General features: G+C 34.7%; 1 protein-coding gene across 1 annotated transcript; it reads left to right on the forward strand.

The window, feature by feature from the left end:
* The first annotated feature begins 185 nt into the window (after positions 1–185).
* On the forward strand, positions 186–19,407 carry LOC132555621 (uncharacterized). The gene is made up of 26 exons (XM_060219968.1): positions 186–254; positions 1,307–1,561; positions 1,860–2,125; positions 2,524–3,158; positions 3,498–3,623; positions 4,105–4,247; positions 4,654–4,841; positions 5,297–5,392; positions 5,585–5,716; positions 5,833–5,962; positions 6,447–6,746; positions 7,411–7,659; positions 7,879–8,137; positions 8,508–8,664; positions 9,540–11,617; positions 11,924–12,181; positions 12,810–13,035; positions 13,479–13,786; positions 14,243–14,367; positions 14,662–14,778; positions 15,548–15,718; positions 15,817–16,005; positions 16,699–16,919; positions 18,253–18,336; positions 18,782–18,946; positions 19,203–19,407. Exons 1-26 carry the CDS (start codon positions 186–188, stop codon positions 19,405–19,407), a joined length of 7,152 nt encoding a protein of 2,383 aa, XP_060075951.1.
* Positions 19,408–21,274: the final 1,867 nt, after the last annotated feature.

Genomic DNA, 21,274 nt, shown 5'->3' on the forward strand with positions numbered 1-21,274 from the left:
AAATGTCATGAGAAATAAGAACTAATGATTTAAACGTTTTCTTATTTCCGGTCAGTTCCGCAGATAATGGCGACCATTTTGAAACAAGGCTGAGCGGGAACATTGAAATGGATCCTGTGCAACATAAAATGTTAATTCATTAGAATCGGCTCAGTGGATTTCCAAGTAGCTATATCCATGTGGACATGGCTGGACAACTTTTCCTTTCTGATTTACAGACTGGGAAACATGAAACGATCGGACAAGACATTGAGGTTATTTGGCCGAGTTGTTTATAGTCGATTCAACGAGGCCTTTTTCATGTATTTTGAAGTTATGCTGTTTGATTCTGACGATATTTATTTGTAGTGATTGTCAATACAATGAGTCAGGCACGCATTTTACCATTTATATATTGAATTAATTTTTCTTCAATTTCTTTCTAAAAAATGTCATGTGGTGTATACTGCAACAACTTCAAAATAATGAAAACCACCCTGCCCATCCATACTATACCACTTCTGATTTCTTAATTTCCAGCTCAGGTTCCTTTAGGGATCCTCTTCGCTTGCCTTATAAAAGTTATTATTATAATTATAAATTTCACTTCTGGTTGTTATACATATTGCCACATCTAGTTGTACTTTATTTCCTGTCCATTCTAATAGTCACCCAGTTTGTTTTTCAAGCTGTTTAGTGTGTTTGCAGTTAATACATGATCAGACAAACTTTCCCATACAGTTTATGTTCTTATGGAGAAAGAATTTGCCGTAGTGATGTTCTTAATGTTTTGGGAATATTTCAATGAGTTTGTCCTTATAAACTGTGATCCCCCGGCCCTCGTCGTATTTCCCTCTCAATGTCTTGTACATCTCTATCATATCACAACATGTACACCTGTTGACCAATGACCCCTTTCCTAATTGCAAAGCCATCCCCCCCCTAATCTAAGTGTTATTCCCTAAATTAAGGGTAATCAAAGATTTTTTTTTAAATCTGATGTTGCTGACTTGTGTTCAACTTATTTAAGTGAGCTTTTGGTTCACATGTACATGGTTGCTTTTTTTTTTTTTTTTTAGGTATTTTAGCTCTATTGGAGAGACCTACCTTTTAGCTATGATTGCATCAAAATGTCTTTAAGTTTTGATGTTTTCTCCCCATTTTAGATGTTGATATTTGTAGCACTTTTTTTCTGAATTAAAAACCATGGAACCCATTCCTAAAGTAGTGAAGTAAATTCCTGAAATATGACTTTAATGTTTAACAAATGTAACAAATGGTCAAAATGTCTAATTTGTCTCAAAGAGATTTCCTTTTTCTTATCTAGAACTACCTGGCCCCACTGCTGTGTAAGAAGAATTCTACTAAAAAAGAGGACAAATCCAAGTATGGATTGTACACAGTCAAATTCCTCCACACATCTGTGTCACATGTGAACAACAGTGCAGTAACCAGCAGTCTTCTTCAGGCTGTCCATAGCTGTTACTTGGGATACAAGGTTGCGAGGGATGAGATTAAACTGAATGAACCATTGACTGTGCTAAAGCTTCTGTATCATCTGCTAACTAAATTACCACAAAAGGTTATACCACTTGGATGTTCTTTTTACCAAAATCAATTGCCTGATTATAAATGAAGTATATATCAGTGAAGATCAACAGACAGTTTTGAGTATACAAACATTTAATAGGATATGATAACATGTCATTATATTTGTACAGGTAATTCATGTCTATATTTGTTTCCAGTACAACACATCCCACTCAGAGTTAACCTGTTAATGTAGTAATGAACAGTACTAAAATTATTTTTAAATTTTATTTTTTTCTTCTTAACTAGTGTTTACATACAATGTCATATAACTTCTTTGTTTTCCTTAGGGAGTTCCTGAAAGTCAGCTGATTATCGCTGAAAATTTACGAGAGGAATTATTATACAACATTGAAGCCAAGAATGGAAATTTGGATACTATTATACATAACACATACAGTTATATGTGGAATGTGGCTGCCAAACTGGAACAGGATCAGGAGACTGGCAACCCAGATATTGTTCTCAAACTACGACATGCAGCCTTGAAAACTCTCTTGTTTGGTCCATCTACTGTTTCAGTGTTTATCGAAAAATATTTGGTGGCATTTAGCAGGTAACAACTAAAACCTTGTCATTGATGTTAATGTATTGTAGATTTTGTTAATTACGTTTTTGTGAATTTTCTGTATGTTTGAAAGAAAATGGCATGAATTCACAAATGCAAGTACTTCCTGTACAACTAGAAATTTAGCAAAATATGCCCCATTTCAAATGATGAATATCATTTTGCTAAGTATTTAAAAACTTGTATTGAAATTTAAGATCTGTTAAATTATTCAGTTACAAAAATTGAAGGGCAGTGTTCTATTTTTGGAAGAAAATCCTATTTTTGTCACAATACACAAGTTAGTTATGTAGACTGAATATTGTTTACATAATACAAACAGAAATCTTCCTAGTTTTGAGTTCTTGCATGTCCCTTAGATTTAGATATACTTTATATTTGGTCAGATATGACAGAGTGACAGTTCAGTACGAAAACAAAGGCATGCAAACAGATGCTGAGATGTATGTTAACTTGACACAAGATCTGTTGTCAATCCTAACCAAACGGACCTCAGATGGTTTCTACATGGAAAATGAGGCTAGCAGCTTGCTTTCTGTCTTCCTTGGACTCTTCAAGTACATTCTACAGAGATCACTTCAACATAAGGTCGTAGATTGTCTAAAGATGCTGGAGGAAACGCAACAGAAAGTGACAAGTCACTTGTCAGACTCTTTCAGTGTTGTCCAAAATCTCTTTCTTGTATTTGATTTGTTATGTAAGTCTTCAACTGAAAAGTTTGGGAAAAAGATTGTCTGCCAGTTGTCTAATGTTGTTGAAATTTTCTGTAGAACTTTTGACAAAAGTTATAAATCATGGCCACAGAGCTGCAAGGCATTTCTCAATGATATGATCACTCTATTGCTGAAGCATGTAGAAAGCTGCACATCCCTTCATGTTGTGGAAACCATACATGAAATATTGAGGATTGGAGGTGTGTTGTTTTCATCCAATATTGACCATGGTAAACAGGTGTTGACATCAGTAGAACATATACAGTTGTGTCTACGGATCTTATTCAAATACCTGAAAGACACTCAAGGTGGGTCTGTTCATGTAAACGAGAAATGTCTTCCAAAAAGATAAAAAGAAATAAAAAAAATGAAGGAAAAAAATTGTTCTATTTAAATTATTTCTTAAAATATGCACACGCAGGCATATTTGAATGTTCAAATTAAAAGAAAATGTTTGATTTTTTTAATGGATATTATTTAAAGATTGAAAGTGTCAAAGTAAAGTTTTCTGTTTTTAGATTAATTGTTAATTCATCAACGATGGTATAATATAGATGGTTATTTCTTAGGAATATATTTGATCAATGTAAATTATAAATAACTATACATATAGTTAAGTGAAATAATTATTTATGCTTTATTTGCAGGAGGAGAATCTTACCTGTATTTCATGGAAGCTGTGATAGAGCTGTCTAGTCATTACGATACAATATTGGAAACTGATGTGTTGGACTGGTCAGCCAAGAAACTTAACCAAGAACGACACTACTGTGGTAGGATGCAATTTCTTAATTATTGGGAACTAAGATCTGCAAGATCCTTTTGTATAACTTGAGAGATGCTGGTGTAGCCTGCAATAATACCTTACATATTTTGTATGCAAGTACCATGGTTCTTTGGATGATGGAGGGTTACATATGGAAATTAAGCCTTTTGTTCCACTATTGAGCTGGATGACTTTGTTCAATTCAATTTACCAAGTTTTTCTAGAAAATGAAGACATCTTTTTCTCAGTACCAAATTTTATTGATTAAGATTTTATTGAAGCATCTTGATTTTATCAACACTTATCATTATCCTTCCTGCATTTTCCAATTTTGCTTCCTACATCAGTTACATAGGCATGTGAAAAACTAGAGTTAAATTTTTTTATCCTATATTGAAATAAGCCATGATGTTTTCAACTAAAGGGAAAGGGAAACAGTCTATTTAATAGACAGGAAGTGCTATTTCTATTCCATTTTAACATTTCAGGCTACCTAATGTCCAAACTTGGTCATTTGTATTCTACCAAGGGAGATAACTCTTCTGCATGTAAACTCTACACCATCTCATGTCACCAGCTGACCAAGTGGGTGCAGTCAGATCCGTCACTCACACAACAGAGGTTACAGGAGGTGAGACTTACCCTACAGGTTTGAAATCATAGGTCGGCCAAGCAAGACTTATTTTTATATCTGAATTTTGAAGTTTATTTAAATATTTTGGAAAGATTGATTTCCAACAAAGAGTCAAATGTCTGCTGAAAATAAATTAATGTTTCTGATTCAAAATTTTCTTGCTGAAATTGCTAGAATTTTGAAATGAACACTTTCTAATAACCAGAAATTTCAGTTTTTAATTTGATATTTTCTGTTTTCTCTGATACACATTTGATGCTCCAAAGCTGTTACTCAAAGTTGCAAAGTTAATCAGAATCAAACTTGATCAAGAAAGTTTTTAAAACTTCTGTAATCAAATGGAAATCATGCATTACAATACTAATTGGAGAGAACTTTTTACATGCCCAGCTTGCTGTTACAGGTCTCCTTATGGCTGGTGTATGAGTGTTTGTCAGATTGTCAAAAAAAAAGTGGTGATTTACCAAGTGCCATGGAAACAATCCAGCATTGTTTGATGATAGATTCTAGTCATATGACCTCAGCTGTCAAGCTCTGGGTGAGAACAAAGAAAGAAGCCATCAAAAATGGAATCAACAGTGTTAAGCAGATGTAAGATTTGACCTTGTGTGACTTTAATATCAGGCTGATGACCAATATATATTTATCTTGTGTTCGAGCTAACTTCTTGACAAATACGTATCCTTAGATTTAAACAGGCTTCATTTAATATAATACATATATCCATAAATTTTAACGGACTTCTTCTTGATTTGTTTACAAATCAGTATCTTGAGTTGAGATTTTAATTGACTGCCTCTTGATCTGATGAAAAATGTATTTATATCTGTGTTGAGAGTTTAATTGACTTTATCTTAATTTGCTGACATTATATATTCTGTGTTTAGATTTAAATTAATTGCATTGCATTTGACAATATATTTCCTGTATTTAACTATAAATTGAGCACTGGTTTTGATTTGATGACAGATATGTACAATTGTTTCTTATCAGTGTTTAGAGAGTTCACTTGTCAGATTAAATTATGAGTCTGTTCTGAATTGCAGGGTTTTAGGTGAGCGGCTGTGGACAAAATGTCCAAACACGAAATTAGACATCACTGACTTACTTAGCATGGAGTTACTGGCATTTAGAAACAATAGGTATAAATATATTTTATGACACATCAAGTTTACTCTTGCTTACACGTTAGAAAAAAAAAAAGAAAAAAATTTATGTAATTTTTCCCTACTTTTTTAATTCAGTTGCCATGTTTGGTCCAAACAATTGCGTGTTTGTAAAGTTTAAACTACTTCAGCACTTGATAAATGAAAAGCCATTGTTTTTATGAATAGGCGAAGTTACAGTGAGGTGGAGGTGGCCATACTTAAAGTGATACTGACCGTCTCAAAAACATTCACTGTCCAGGCCAGGGCACTCTTAGACATTGGTCAATTGTTTTGGATGAAAGGGATCACAGAGGACAAGTAAGTGTGTATCAATTATTCTAAATGTTCCCAGAAAAGGCACGCTTTGTGTGTGAAAAATAATTGGATATAAATAAGGACTTTTTTAAAGGATAAAAAAATTTGATTATTTTCAGGTCTTCACTAGACTACATACAGGAAGCAGAAGAGCTACTGTCAGAGTCAAAGGATACCATGTCTAGTGTACTGCTGGCGGAAGTCTATCTCTGGTCCTACATCATACAGCATGAGAACCAGTGTCATCAGGTAAGATGTGTTTACAGGGTTATAACAAGCTTCTGGACAACAGTTTAAAGTCTTCAGTATTGTAGAACACACGATTAAGTAGTAGTGCAACAGACTGGTTGTAGTAAGTATCAGTTGTCAAGGAGAAAAGTATTTATTTTTTAATTTATATTGAAATGTCCATATCATGTGCAAAATAGCTGTAATTTTTCAACTCGATTGAAAAATCTGGTTTTCAATTCTGAGTGTTCTAATTTGGATGTATGTTAATAATTGGTTTTGCTACCTTACTGGATATTTCACAAGTGATATAAACTGGGATAGGAAGCCAACAAATGTTTTAATTGACCTTTCTGTTTAACTTGATGTTTCAACAGTAATACAAACTATGATAGAATACCAACAAATTATTTTCTTGGTCTCTGTTGAACTAGATGTTTCACCAATAATACAAACTTGGATAGGAAACCTGTAAATAATTTACTTGGCCTTTCTATTAAACTAGATGTTTGCCCTGTCACATACCATGTCGCCAATGACTGAGGTGATGATGACAAGTGACATGTCTACCAGAGAATCTGTAGACCCAGAGGAGGATACTGGTACCCGCTCCTCACTAAAACCTCCATCTCCAGCTATGTATACAGTTGCCATGGAAACAGTTGCTATGGAAAAACTGGAAAAAGCCTTAGCATTGTGGGAAGTGATACTAACAGGAAGTGATTGTCTTGACAACAGGACTGACCCCAGTATCCTTCTGACAACCTTGATGCTGTGTTCCAGTATACTGCGACTTTCTAGAAGAGTAAGCAAATGACTTGTGATAAAATAGAATACACTCAATCAAAAATTTATATGAATTTGAATTCTCTGAATTGTTCTAAACAAACTAAAAAAACCCCAATTTTTCAATTGATTTTAGCTCCCTAGCTCCCTGGTAACCAAGTAGACAATGAAATGATAATTATTATTAAGCAGTATATTTACAAGATGACATGCTTACACCACTCACTAAACTTACAGGCCCATCAAAGATAATTACATGATACAAAAATAGTAAAATGTAAATTTGAGAATGAGTGGAAAAAAGTAAAATGTAAATTTGAGAATGAGTGGAAAAAATGGGACAAATTAATACAGTTTTGATTAACATACTTCTTTCTATTATCCATTTTTTTTGTTGAATTAACATATATATATAAACATGTTTATATAATCACATGATGATGATGATGTCAAAGATTGCTGAGTGTATGACTACAAATAATCTTGTTTTGTAAGACATGCATTTACCAAATACATATGTGCACCAGGGTGTTGATGTGTGAGGGTGTGTGTGTGTACATCGTATCTACCATGTAAAATCTTGGAAAAATAAAAAAAATTATTAAAGGAAAAAAAAGTATTTTTCCAGTTTTAAAAGTTGTCACAGAGTTAAAAACAAGAGAAAATAATCTCGTTCTGAACAGATCAAGAATGAGCTTCGTGTGCTCTACCTTGCTCAACAACTAGTAGACCAACACCCTACGCTAGACCGGTCAGCCCTGGATATTAGGATGTTGGAGGCACGCATTCTGGTGGGACAAACAGAAAAAAGCTGTACTGAACCTCAGTGGCCAAAGGATGCTGACCGGCTGGCTGACCTTCAGGGACCACAGAGGGACATGGTTCTACAGTCCATGTTGGTCCATATTTATCAGGCATACTGCCACAAGCAGGTATTCATAAGGGCTTAGTTTTACTAACAAGTTTGAATGTTTCAATGAATTGATCTCAGTAATGTCGTCTACATAATCTAGTATAATCCTTAGCTTATTAATTACACAACCAATTCCAATTAGTCAATTCTCGTATTTCATGATTTTTACTTTAAAATTAGAATTTGTGGATCGAGATGTTTGGTATGACCTTACTGACCTCATACGTTATAATTATAGCTGGAATTTGGTATGAGCAGACTGACCTCTGTTATATCCTTCCTGGAGTCTCAAGAGTCCAGGACTCGATCTGTGTGTTCTGCTGAAGGCACTGCCAAGCGTCTCATGTCCATGTTCCTGGGACTTCCCAACTGCTTGCAGCAGTACCAGAGCATGTACTCCTTGGACTTTGCGCTTGATGCCATCAGGATGCACACAGGTGTTATTCAACTCATTCTGGGGAAGGAGTTCCTTAACTTTACAACAGATGAATTTTCAGGTATGCTATTGCATTGGTTTTGAAGCTCTGAGGTGTGTGGGTCAACAATCTTGACCTATGCCAGTTTGTGATTTTCAGGAATTTGAGAAATGGACAGATCTGTGCTGATATGGTTGTGTCCTTGGGCAAGACACTTTACTCTAACTTCTCTGGATTGCTTGCAATGGGTGAGGTAGCATCTGAACAATTACAAGGGAAACCTACCACATAATGACCCTAGCTGTTCTTGGGGCAATAATTTTAAGCCTTGAAGATTTTCAACAGCTTGTTTTTGTGTCTTTTGTAAAAGTTTTTTTTATCAATCAGGTTGCTCTGAAAATAATAGCAATTTTTTGGGGGAAGTTTTATACCACTTGTTACTCTTTAACAGGCAGCAATTCATTAGACAAGTGGTCAGCAGTAGAGGATCTGGTGGAGTCTCTGTTACACCTTGGTAAGCTGTATAGTCTGACTGGAGAGGAAAGGGAAGCAAGATGCTTTCTCCGAGAGGGCTGGCAACTGTCTCACCATCTCTGTTTACCCTACTGGTATGTAGCATTCTACCTATACAGGTGGAGATAAAGTCCCCTTTCTGTTTCATTTGTTATTACTACATACAATAAAAATTGTCTATTATGATCACCCTTGACCTGAAGTTTGTGAACAGACAAATTCAATGAATGAATGAATGACATTTTGTTTGTCAAGACTTATTTTTTGTAGAATGTGTGTTCAACTTAAATGACCTCAATCACTGTCCAGATATGTGATTAATGGAACCTTTCACCTCTTTCGGGTGAGATAGGAGGATCTCAACCCAAGGAGGAGATCGTTAAGTTGTCAACATTTTGCAAGCCCCGTGGTTGACAGCTTAATAATCATTCTCTGAATGTTGAGATCCCCCTATCTCCACCTTAAAAGGGTGATTGATAATTTTTCTCTTACCCTTTTTTCTTCGTTTGGTTAAGACGAAATGTATGGTGTGTAAACAAAAACATGTGAACAGGGTATGAAAATTGACCATTTCCATGCCTCAGACGATTCACATATTGTGGTTTAATCTTACACATAATATAATTCTAGTATATAAGCTGATAAAACGTCTTATAAAATGATACTTTTGATATTTTATGCATATTTAAAGAAGAAGTTGTGGATGAAGATGGGTTTCAATCTTGATGATAACACAAGATTTCAGGAACAGACAAACTAATGCATGTGTGTGACCTCATAAAAGTCAATTGTTTTCAGAATGTAAAAAGAGCATGTGTATCTTGTTGCAACCGTAGGGTGAGACAAGGAAATCCCTTTTTGGCAAAAAGTGTGGATTTACCTGTCCTGGGTAAGAGAAATGATAGGGTCGTAAGTTTTACTTTCCCATGATCTGCCTGAAATTTATATGAACATTGATGTTTCATTTCAGGACGATACAGTTTCTTATTGAGCTGGCGAAAATTCACCATCTGTCCGGAAACATTGACAAAGCAACAAGCACGGTGTTGGACTGTCGTCATGTTTTAGAAAGTTGTACACTTGATCGGATTGCGCCCTTTTCCCTACAATTGAAAATGAAATCTCCAGTATCTTCAAAAATCCCACCAGAAAAATCTGTCAAAAGAAAACTTGAGGAAAACTTTGGATTTGAATGTGAGGAGGATCTGGTACAAAATCTGGAAGAAGATCTTTCTAATCTTTTAGTTCTGCCAAAGTGTTTTGAGCACATTAAAGAAAAGAAATACTGTGATGTCTGTACAGATCCATGGATGTCATTGTGTGTCCTACATGTGGGAATGATGGTAATACATTGTCAGGTCAGTCTTGATAAAGAAGTGTCAGATACTTTAAAACAAATTAAAAATATCTGTGAGTCTTGCATGTCCCATGAAACATCAGTGACAAACAGCAAAACAGAGAAAAGAAAGCAAAAGAAAAAGATGACTGACGTTAATGTAACACCAAAACTGATCACAGCTCAAGTAGATAAGTTGTCATTCAAGGAGCTTTATTTGGAGGTGACGACAAAACAGGCACAGATTTTTTCAGATTCTGGAGATCTGGAACTGTGTGCCAGTGTAGCCACATCTGGATTGGCAATCTGTGAGACGGTCCCTGGGGTTTCTGTTTATGTCAGTCAACTAGAGGCATATCTTCGCCTCTGTCAAGTATTGTCTCAATGTGACTCACTCTTCAACACCTCTCAGCAGGTTATATCAGGGAACTGTTCTGCCACCAACCTCTCAGCCATGTCAGATCTGTTCTACAATGATGATGACATGGCACAAGTTACTTCATCCATGTCAAAGGTCAAGATCAATGATTGTTCAAATGTTAGCACAGCACTAAGTGATATGGATACTGAGGAAGTAGAAACTGAAAGTGACCAGAGGAGAAATAGAAAAAATAATTTGCTGACAGATAATAACATCCCAAGTCAAGTCAAGAAAAACACAACAAAGAAAGCAGCAGTTAAAAGAGTAAAGTTACTGAAAGAGGAAGCTATCAGTAGTACACCAAAACATGAGTGGTCAAATCTGAGCAAAACTGACCTGTGTGATACTCCAAGTGGTCAGCAATATGTGTACACTGACAATGATGAGGCTGTGTCTATGCCTCTCAAGACCCCTCGAAGTGTATGTAGTCGCAAGGCAAGATTGGATCATCTGTTAGATGATAGTGATGAGGAAACTAACGTCAAGTCTGTGCGAGGAAAAACAACTAGCAAGAAAAATGCTAAAAAGTCCAGGAAGAAAAGCGATGACAACAGCATAGTCATGAAGACACCACAACTTAACTTGTTGAAAGAAATTACATGTACAGAGGAAAATGATTCCAACAAAAAAGGACGATCGAGAATTCCTTGTCGTGTTAAGACTACAAAGACAAGTATGGATACAAAAGACAATAGTAAGCAGAAATCAAGAGTGAATCAAGATGAAGGAAAAACAAAATTAACCAACAAAAAAAATCAAGTTTGTGACAAAATTGTTAAAGGACGTCAGGGTAAGAAAGATAATAAATGCCTGTCATCAAAAAATGTTGCAGATATTGAATTTGAGCGAAAGAATGAAGATTCAGACATCAGATGTGTAGCATCTGTTGCCACTGATGTGTACAGTTTTGATATCTCTGATGAGGAGGAGGTGGGAAGGTGTGTTACAAAAGCAAATAAGAAAACAACGGGAAAATGTAAACCTGCAACAAGTAAATGTTTAGTCAAGGGGAAAAGCCGAACACAGACAGCCCAGAACTCACGTAAACTGATCGGACATGAAATGGTTAGGGACAATACTGAGGAAGAAGAGGACAAAATATTCAACCTGGCTGAATGTGTAGATATGCAGATACTAGATTTAGAGGAGTCGTTCTCACCCAATGTGGAGTCAAGCTTGAGGAGTGTTGTGGAGAATGACATGAAAAATTTAAACAGTCCTTCAGTATGTGATGTGCATGACCAGATGAACAATTTAAGCCCAGCAGCTCTAAACATTGTCCCTGCTGAGGGTATGTTTTTGTTATTATCATTGATAAAAACTATGAAAATTTCTTAAAAATTCATTCATTTCATGTAATCATTGTAACAATGCATGACAGAATATCAGTTGATTTATGTTGGTTTACCTACAGCTGTCAGGCAAAGAATTTGCTTATTCCTGTATGGTATTGATTTTTCATCAAACACAAATTATGTGCATGGGATGTTTTCTATATGTTGATAAAATTGACTCTGCATTCATTAGTAGATATATTTTCAGCACTTCCATTATTTATACCAGTAAATGTTTTGTATTTCATGTTTGCTGCTAACAGAACTGCTTGATTTGGATGAGTCCATTGAATTATTGAGAGGTGATGACAAGGGAAAGAGGAAAGGCACAACAGCAAATACCAAGAGAGGGCGAGGGAGAAAGAAAGAGGAGTCATCTGTCTCTGACACTGGGTCAACCTCAGGGGAGACAACTGAGGTCTTGCGATCCACACAGCTTCTCAATACCAAGATTCCACAGATGACCGGCTTTTATGAACCTGTGGTCAAAATACCACAAAATACAGTGCCAGTCATACAGGGTGAGATTTCCGAGCTCTTCATACAGGTTATAGGGAATTTGTTGACACAAAATACATCTCTAGACATACTAGGTGATATCTCAGGGCATATCAGATGGATGGGAGAAATTTTATGCTAGATCATACAGGGTGAGATTTTAGAGTATTACATCAGCAGGAGATACCAAGAAAAGCAGCTTACATCGTACGTTGTTTCTTGGAAGGTTGAGAGGAAATAACACAATATATGGGGTTACAGCATGAAGAGTAATCACTTGGTCTTCACACAAACCTAGACTGATAAAATATGACAGTATTGTTGATGTAGGCAACAGGCCTTATCATCAAAGAAATAGTGTTATACTAGTAATACTTAATATTATTCATTTGTGACAGTGGGAAATATTGACTGTTTAGTTTTAACATTCATTTGTGACACTGGGAAATACTAACAGTTTAATTTTAATATTCATACCTGACATTGAGAAATATTGACTGTTTATTTTTAACATTCATTTGTGATAGTGAGAAATACTTACTGTTTAATTTTAACATGTCTACCTGACATTGAGAAATATTGACCAATAAATTTTAACATTCATTCGTGACAGTGAGAATTATTGACCATTTGATTTTAATCCAATAACAGACAGTAGTGAAGCACGTCAGCTAGACACCTCCTTAGTCGACACCCTCGAAAAAGCATTCCAACAAGTACGCCACATGCCGTCGCCTGGTCTGTACAGTCAGATCTGTCACATTAAGTGTCTACAGCATATTGAGTCATCTCCCCTTAAGGCTGCGTTCTATCTTTGTGAAGCACTAGCTATTACATTTCGTCATCAAGCTCTAGTTAACTCCGGCAAGAAAATCAGGTCAGTCAATATTATCATATTTAATTATTAAATGGCTATAATTTCTCTTTTGGGGCCACTTCAGCAAAGAAATGAGGATATGTTTGACAAAATTGAGTCTTATCACTGATAAGGTATTTCAATGGAGCAGCCCTCTGAGAAACATGCCGAAAGCCTGGTTTTAATTGAGTGTTTTATTCAGGATTTTCAATCACGTAAAAGGTACATTATGTATCAGATATAAATGATGACCAAAATTAATATTTTAGTTAAAAATAAACATCAGACCACTAGAACAAGTCTAATACAATCTGGTAAGCTAAGTCAAATCCTTATAAAGATATTCAGGCATTGTAATTCTTTTTTCAGTTTGTATTTTGATTTATTCAGTTTATGTGTGTTCATGTTAGACAAGAAAAGTGAAGTAGTTTTAAGAAGAAAAAAAATTGATGATTGATATTTAGAAAGGTGAAGCGCCATCAGAATGTGGAGCAGATTGAAGTGACAGAGGAACCAACTGAAGCAGAGAGCCAAGTTTTCAATGATAAAGAAAACTTGAATTCTAATGCTAAGACTCCTAAACCAAAACAGAATGATCGAATACAAAGAAAGGATTCTAAACGGATGGTGGGACAAAATTATGAACAAACAACAGCCAAATGTAGCAGGGAGGAGGACACTGGGTTGGATAAGCTTAGGATTGAACAAGATTGTCTGCAATTTACAAAATCTGAACAGGATCTTCAAAAGATGATAGAGAGGCTTCCTGATGGTATGAGAATTATACTTCACTGTGTTTATTGCATTCCTGCGGTAGATTTGTGAAATGTATTTATGATCTAAATTTGATTTAGTTTCAAAACGCTAAAATTTTGATTTTGTAGAAACGAATCTCATTCCATAGCCATTCCTTAGTAAAGTTCTTAATAGGTAGTTATGATGAAAAAAAATTTTGGTTTTTTGTACTCCTTTAAACATTGGTGCTACATTTATTTATGTAACTACAAATAATCTAGTGTTGATGAAATCTTTTGAAGTTTTGAAAATATACATACATCCTACGAGATCTTTTAAGATGTTGTATTTTAGTAAACTTGATATGTTTCTTTTTAAGTCAGATTTGAATATTACTTACAGCAAGTGTATCATATCAAAATAATTGAATCAAAGGGTATCATGATGTGCATTGTATGGCGCTAAACTACATCATTATCTCCTTTGATTACAGGTATGGTTGTGTGTCATTTGTCTGTTGTGAGTCATCCAACACATCACTCACAACTATTGGTCAGTCGGTTTGAGAAACACTCGGAGCCAGTCATCATCAGTCTGACAGGAATCTCCTGTCTTCTGGTAAGGAATCATATTTGTATATAACATAATGCTCTCAATATCTACAATTCATTAGTGCCTGGTTTGTGTGTAGAAGAAAAATGTTTATAAAACCTTGGTGATTCCAAGGGCACTATATTGGCTACAGATAAAGAATAAAATCTGTGGAATATTGACAATTAAATTGTATTTAGCATTATTATATATTTCACAATTTTGAAAGAATGTTATTGTATCATGTCAAATAAGAGATTTGCCAGTTGTGTAATGTGACTTATCAATCAGATTGTGATGTTATTAGTGTATTGTCTTTAGGGACAGCAGATTCTACCTGAGTGTACAGCAGTGATGGAGGAGAGTCGACAGAGTCTCAAACTGACGAAGAAGGCTGAATGGTGGAAAGTGAGGAGAGGATTGGATGATCGCCTGCATGTAAGTATGAAATGGGATTGAAATAATTTAGCAACTGATAGTTAAACAGCATAAGTATCAGTCAATCAACTAATATTTGGATCACTCAAACTTTGCAATCCCTCAACATATTTTGTGGTGGGATTTCTTTGCATGTTGATAAAAAATACATTCAGGAAGAAAATGTTGAGCATGACTTTTGCATATTCCAAAAATTGATAACAATATTAATAAAGGAAATATGTTAATGAATGCAGAAATTGAAACATACATGTGTTTGTTCTCTGATGAATGATAATTATACTTTCCAACTAGTAAGGATAGGGGGATGGCATTATATAATAATAGCATGCTTATGTCAGTTCTTAGAAACAACTTGTGTACTGTATCTCTCAAGAACCTCTGAACACTTTTATTTCATGTTCACATAGTATTACTTCATATTTTTGGTGGTCATTGGTTAAGATTAAAGGGTCAAAGTTCATAAGGGTCATACTTAACTACTTTAGAAATAATAAGATTGTGTAAAAGGTATCTCATGAACACTTTCACACCATAGTATTATAACATAAAGTCATGTACCAGATCTTTAATTCCTTCCAAAGAAATAGCCCCTAAAATCTTCAGGTTAGAAAAAATAAAAAGATGAGTTCAATCAAGTGTATATCAGAAACAGTATTTTTGGTTAGGTCATGTAATTAATCATTTTGGACTATTTTGAAAATATAATGCCGGAAGTTAGATATGTTATGATGATGATTTATATTTAAAGTGTTATTGTAAATTGTAGAGTGTGCTGGACGGTATAGAGAACAACTGGCTGGGTCACTGGAAGGTCTTACTACTAGGCAGTATATGCGTGAATGAACAGGACAGAGAGAAATTAGCCACCCTAACAAAGTCTGTTCAGACTGAAATACAGCAGCGCACTGGAGCAGTAGTGTCCAGTGCCAAGCTTAGGGTGTGTATAGATTTTTATACTTTTGTATTTGTATTCAATAGAAGCAAAAGGTCTTTTTTCTATAGATGAGTACATTAGCCTTGTCTTTTTCTTTGTAGGTTTTACTTCAGTCTGGAGACAACTTATCTGACCAACATCTGACCACTGCATTGTCTGAACTGACCAGGTATCCTCTTGGGTCTGCAGTTATAGCTGACCTTGTTTTCTCAGTCAGAAGTCTGTGTAGGGATGCTGGAATACCTTGCGAGGACAATAAACCACAGCATGTCATATTAGTACTTGACAAGGTAAAGTGTCTTATTTTGTGATTCATGTCATGTTTATGCTGCAAATAACTCGAGGGGAGGAGTGGGGGAGCAATCATCAGGCACATTTTTAAAAGGGCAATGAAAATGCATTTCTATTTGTTTTTATATGTTATTTTATTGAACAGCCATATACACTGTATCTCTTTATTTTTGAGGACTTATTCCCAGGCATGTGCTTATTGTTGAATAAGTATGATATACCAAAAGCATGGATTAGAATTGTTTATTTTAACATTTACCAGAAAATATGTACTTCAGGGGTGACAGAAATATTACAGTAATTTTCCTTGGCTCATGGCTTATTTTAGGACAGTTCAACAAAATTAGGTATGCTTGTTACTATGTGTGGACTTTACATAAAATGTATATGTAGAGTAACTTCAGGTCATAACCTGTTCTGTAATGGACGTGTCCTTGGACACAAAAAAAAACCGGTCACTTTTGATAGTATTTGATGGACTTCCTGCATGACTTTCAGTGTAGTCTCCACATTGATTTATCCAAGGCTGTTGATAAGGGTTAAAAGCCCAGTAAACCATACAAATTTGATGATATTTACTTGAAATATTCTATTCACAATGATAGTTGTTTATAAAATTATTGAAACATGAGTTTGTAGAAGAGAGGTCTCTGAATATGTATTATTATTTTATATTGTCTTTTTTATTTCAGACTATTCAACATCTCCCCTGGGAAAGCATACCGATACTGAGGAAAAATTCAGTTTCTCGGGTTCCATCTTTCTATCACATGTGTGTTCAACTATCTCTCCTCCAGGCAGACAAGGGCTCCATATACAAGAGAGGAATCAACAGCAGGCAGACATTTTATTTTCTGGATCCGGACGGCAATCTGTCCTCTACAAGAGAGACATTTCAGGCTTGGTTTCAAAAGTAAGTCACTCCCGTGCTGGTAAATTCATTCCTTAATTTAAAATATAGCTTCTTTTATTGGTTTTGATAAGTCTTATGGGTATTAAACTACTGTATTCTCACAATTCTGAAGATATGAAACATAATGTTTTCCAAATGCAAATGTGTATGACTGTAGAAAAGAAACTTCATGGCTGATGCAACTTCACAAGCAAACCTTCAATTTCTATGCTTAATTTGGGAGAGAAAAACTACACCCGAACAGATTTTATCATTGCCAATTATTGCACTTAAAACTGATTTAATACAATGTGATATTATAGATTCATACTTAGAATTAGAAAGACTTGAAAGTAAGTTTTCAACACAATCACCTTTATAATCCCCCACAAAACGCGTTTACGTGGGATATTGATTTGGGCTGTCTGTGCATGCATGTGTCTGTACATCCATCCAAGAGCTTTTCTGGGATATAATTTCAAAACCATTCATCTCAACTTAACAAACTTGATATACCGGTATATATTAAGTTAGTGCCCTAGTTGTAACTTTTGCTACAAACAGCATTTTATGTTTAATATTTTTTCTGTTACCATGGTAACATAGTAAAAAATAAACCAAAATTAGTATTAACTTTCCTTTCCGTGACCAAATGCCAAATGACAAACTTGTAATATTAACATATATATATGATTGTGTGTCTTTCTTTTAAACAGTGGAGCGGAGGGGATAATGTCAAGCAAATTCATCTTGTTTTAGCTTTATTTGCTCTGAATTGTAGTCCTGGGAATAATAATCAAATTTTTATCATCGGTCCTGAAGATTCATCTGTGGAATAGTCAGAAATATTCATGTCTTATTTCATTGTCTTATAAAAAAGTGCAGCATAAAAAAAATATCACCGTATGTTTGGAAAGGAATCCAATGACTATCCTGTTGTGTTAAAAAAGATGATAAAGATGAGATTGAAATGCAAAAAATAATATGAATCATTCATTTTCACAACTCAGAGTCATTACAAATGTACTTGGATAAAATCAGAAATAAAATGAATATGTATATGGAATATTCAGTGATGTTTCCATTCTGGTCACTACAAAGATTTTTCGGAGCTTATTATTAGGGCCAAGTTATTAAAATATTAACTTTGTTTAGTGTACAACTTGGTCAAGAAAATTTCGTCTAGTATGTCTTTAAATCACAGATCAATTATAGCTCATTAACAATTAACCGTAGACATCTCTTAATGAAGATTTTGCAGGGGGACAGGAACAGTGAAAGGAAACATGGCCACTGCGTTAGAAACATAAGTTGATAGCTGATGGCATAAAGTGATTACCAACTTATTTTGCAGAGAGCCTGGATGGAAGGGGCTTGTTGGAGAGAAACCCTCAGCTGAACAGTTCAAAGATGCTTTGACCCGGAATGATTTAGTGCTGTAAGTTTCTAACAAAGCTGCTACAAGCTTCTTCAGTTTATGTGGGCAGAAATTAGACCAAGATATTTATTGCCATCACAAAAAAATATTCTCATTATTTTTCCAGTTTAAAATATACCCCCATATATGTAAGATATAAATTTCAGTTTTAACATTTGATCTACCTTTTAATTTTGTAATTTTGAAAGTGAGATATGGGGTAAAGCTAAACTGGGAAAATATTCCTTGTATTCATTGGAAAGTTCATTTTTGATGCTGTATAAAATATTTAATCTAGAACTATATAATTATAGATTAACACCTACCTCTATTTGATTGATTTTACAATATTACAAAAGCATATATAATGTGTTACAATATCACAGTGTATATGTGAAAGAAATACATTTGACACTGCAAACAAAACTGAATAGATAATGAAGTTATAGATGTTATCTCTTTACAGCTACTGTGGTCATGGCAGTGGCAGCAAATATTTCCATGGCGATGACCTTCAGCAGGTCAACTGTCGAGCTGCAACCATTCTGATGGGCTGTAGCAGTGGTCGTCTACAGGTCAAAGGTCAATTAGAGGCTTCTGGGATCATGCTGAACTACTTCCTGTCAGGATGGTGAGTGATTTTCTTGTTTACTGCTCAATCAAGCATTTATTATAGCCAAGACATGAAATAGAAAAAATACACACAAAAAAGGAATATCAGTTTTTGCTAAATCAGTGGATTAATTATGGTTTTATATGAAGGAGAAACAGAGAAAATAAAACTTCAGACTTTATGTTGCATCTTTACCCATACCTAGTCTCCATTGGAAACTTTAATATCTTAATCAGAGACAAAAATTTATCAGCCCTGTGTGTTTTTATGGCAGCCCATGTATTGTATCCAACCTGTGGGATGTGACTGACCGTGACATTGATCGGTTCTTGGAGAGTCTGTTGTCCACTTGGCTGGCTGCAGACAAGCCTAGTTCCTTAATGGATATCCTGCCAGCAGCAAGGGAGGTATGTCAGCTGCCGTACCTCATTGGTTCTGCTCCTGTTGTGTATGGTTTCCCAGTGTACATGAGCTCCTGATGATGTCTGTATTTCCTTGTGATAAAAGTAACTAGTTAGCTGTGATAACCCTTAGCAAGTGACACTCACTGTGTGAGCATTTAAAGAATTCACAGCAAAGACGAATTTTTTTTCAAGTTTAAAATGATACAAAAAAAAAAAAGTGAAAAAAATTGGACAATTCATTTTTTCCTGTGAATAACTATCACAATTAGTACCAATTCAAAATAATTGGCTGTTGAATAAGCATATTAAAAGCTACAAGGAATAATAAAACTGACAGATTTTTAAAGTTTTTATCCTGTAAATAAATTTTTGGACAAATAACTAACTCACTGCTCTGATTGTAAAAATACATTTTGGCATTTAAGACTATGTACATGTTCATATCAGCATGAATATGTAATTTCAACAATATTTAAAGAGGACTGTCTTCATTTATACTTTTGATAAGTATAGGTGTAGCAAATTTGGTCAGCATATTCAATAATTCATGTTGACTAGAATTTGAACTTGACTAGAAATTTTTTCATTCAGCTGTAATAATTCATGTGGCAATGTGAAGTCTTAACTCTCCCCGCCGTTCTCTATACATGTATATAATGTAAAACATTGGGTGATATATGGAACTACTGATAAAAAAATCTTCCAAGTGATTAATTCTGAAACAACCTTGATGTATCTTAATAAATGTTAGCAACTTTTGCAGAAGATATATTCTATTGCACTCGAAATTGAATTTTAGATTGTATTTTGTAGAATAGAAATTTTATGTGCTTTTGTAATATGAATTAATGATCAGTATATACATTCGACCTTAACAAATCATACCGTAAGTTGTGTATAATACCTTGAAGTATAGTTCTCGGTTATTAAGAGACAAATTATCAAGTGACCTATTGCATTCACCGTTTGTCAATTGTCTGTCATTGGTCGTCTGTTGTGCATCTGTAAACAATTAACCATTTCCACTTCTCAAAAACATTTTACAGAAAATGCTTTATCTATATTGTTTATTTCATCACTCCTGGGTTACACATTTCCCAATTAGGAAAGGGTAAAGTTTGCAATAGTTTATAAAAAAAAAAAAAAAAAATTCAAACTTGATTAGAATTTTTTAGTATAGGATGACAGTTAGATGTATACACTTATTGTGCCAGTAAGATGTTATGCACTTATTGTGACAGTTAGATGTATACACTTATTGTGACAGTTAGACGGTATACACTTATTGTGACAGTTAGACGGTATACACTTATTGTGACAGTTAGACGGTATACACTTATTGTGACAGTTAGACGGTATACACTTATTGTGACAGTTAGACGGTATACACTTATTGTGCCAGTAAGATGTTATGCACTTATTGTGACAGTTAGATGGTATACACTTATTGTGACAGTTAGATGGTATACACTTATTGTGCCAGTAAGATGTTATGCACTTATTGTGACAGTTAGATGGTATACACTTATTGTGACAGTTAGACGGTATACACTTATTGTGACAGTTAGATGGTATGTACTTATTGTGACAGTTAGATGGTATACACTTATTGTGACAGTTAGATGGTATACACTTATTGTGACAGTTAGACGGTATACACTTATTGTGACAGTTAGACGGTATGCACTTATTGTGACAGAAAGATGTTATGCACTTATTGTGACAGTTAGATGGTATGCACTTATTGTGACAGTTAGATGGTATACACTTACTGTGACAGTTAGACAGTATGGACTTATTGTGACAGTTAGATGGTATACACTTATTGTGACAGTTAGATGGTATACACTTATTGTGACAGTTAGATGGTATACACTTATTGTGCCAGTAAGATGTTATGCACTTATTGTGACAGTTAGATGGTATACACTTATTGTGCCAG

The sequence above is a fragment of the Ylistrum balloti genome, unplaced genomic scaffold (assembly GCF_031769215.1).
Source record: "Ylistrum balloti isolate Yb309-2 unplaced genomic scaffold, AGI_CSIRO_Ybal_v1 Utg370508, whole genome shotgun sequence".
Lineage (NCBI taxonomy): Eukaryota > Metazoa > Mollusca > Bivalvia > Pectinida > Pectinidae > Ylistrum > Ylistrum balloti.

Excerpts from the sequence above, each read along its gene's own strand:
- LOC132555621 (XM_060219968.1), top strand. The coding sequence starts at position 186 with ATGGCTGGACAACTTTTCCTTTCTGATTTACAGACTGGGAAACATGAA. Across the intron at positions 6,747-7,410 it reads TACTGCGACTTTCTAGAAGA|ATCAAGAATGAGCTTCGTGT; the intron begins GTAAGCAAATGA and ends CGTTCTGAACAG. Across the intron at positions 13,036-13,478 it reads AACTCCGGCAAGAAAATCAG|AAAGGTGAAGCGCCATCAGA; the intron begins GTCAGTCAATAT and ends ATTGATATTTAG.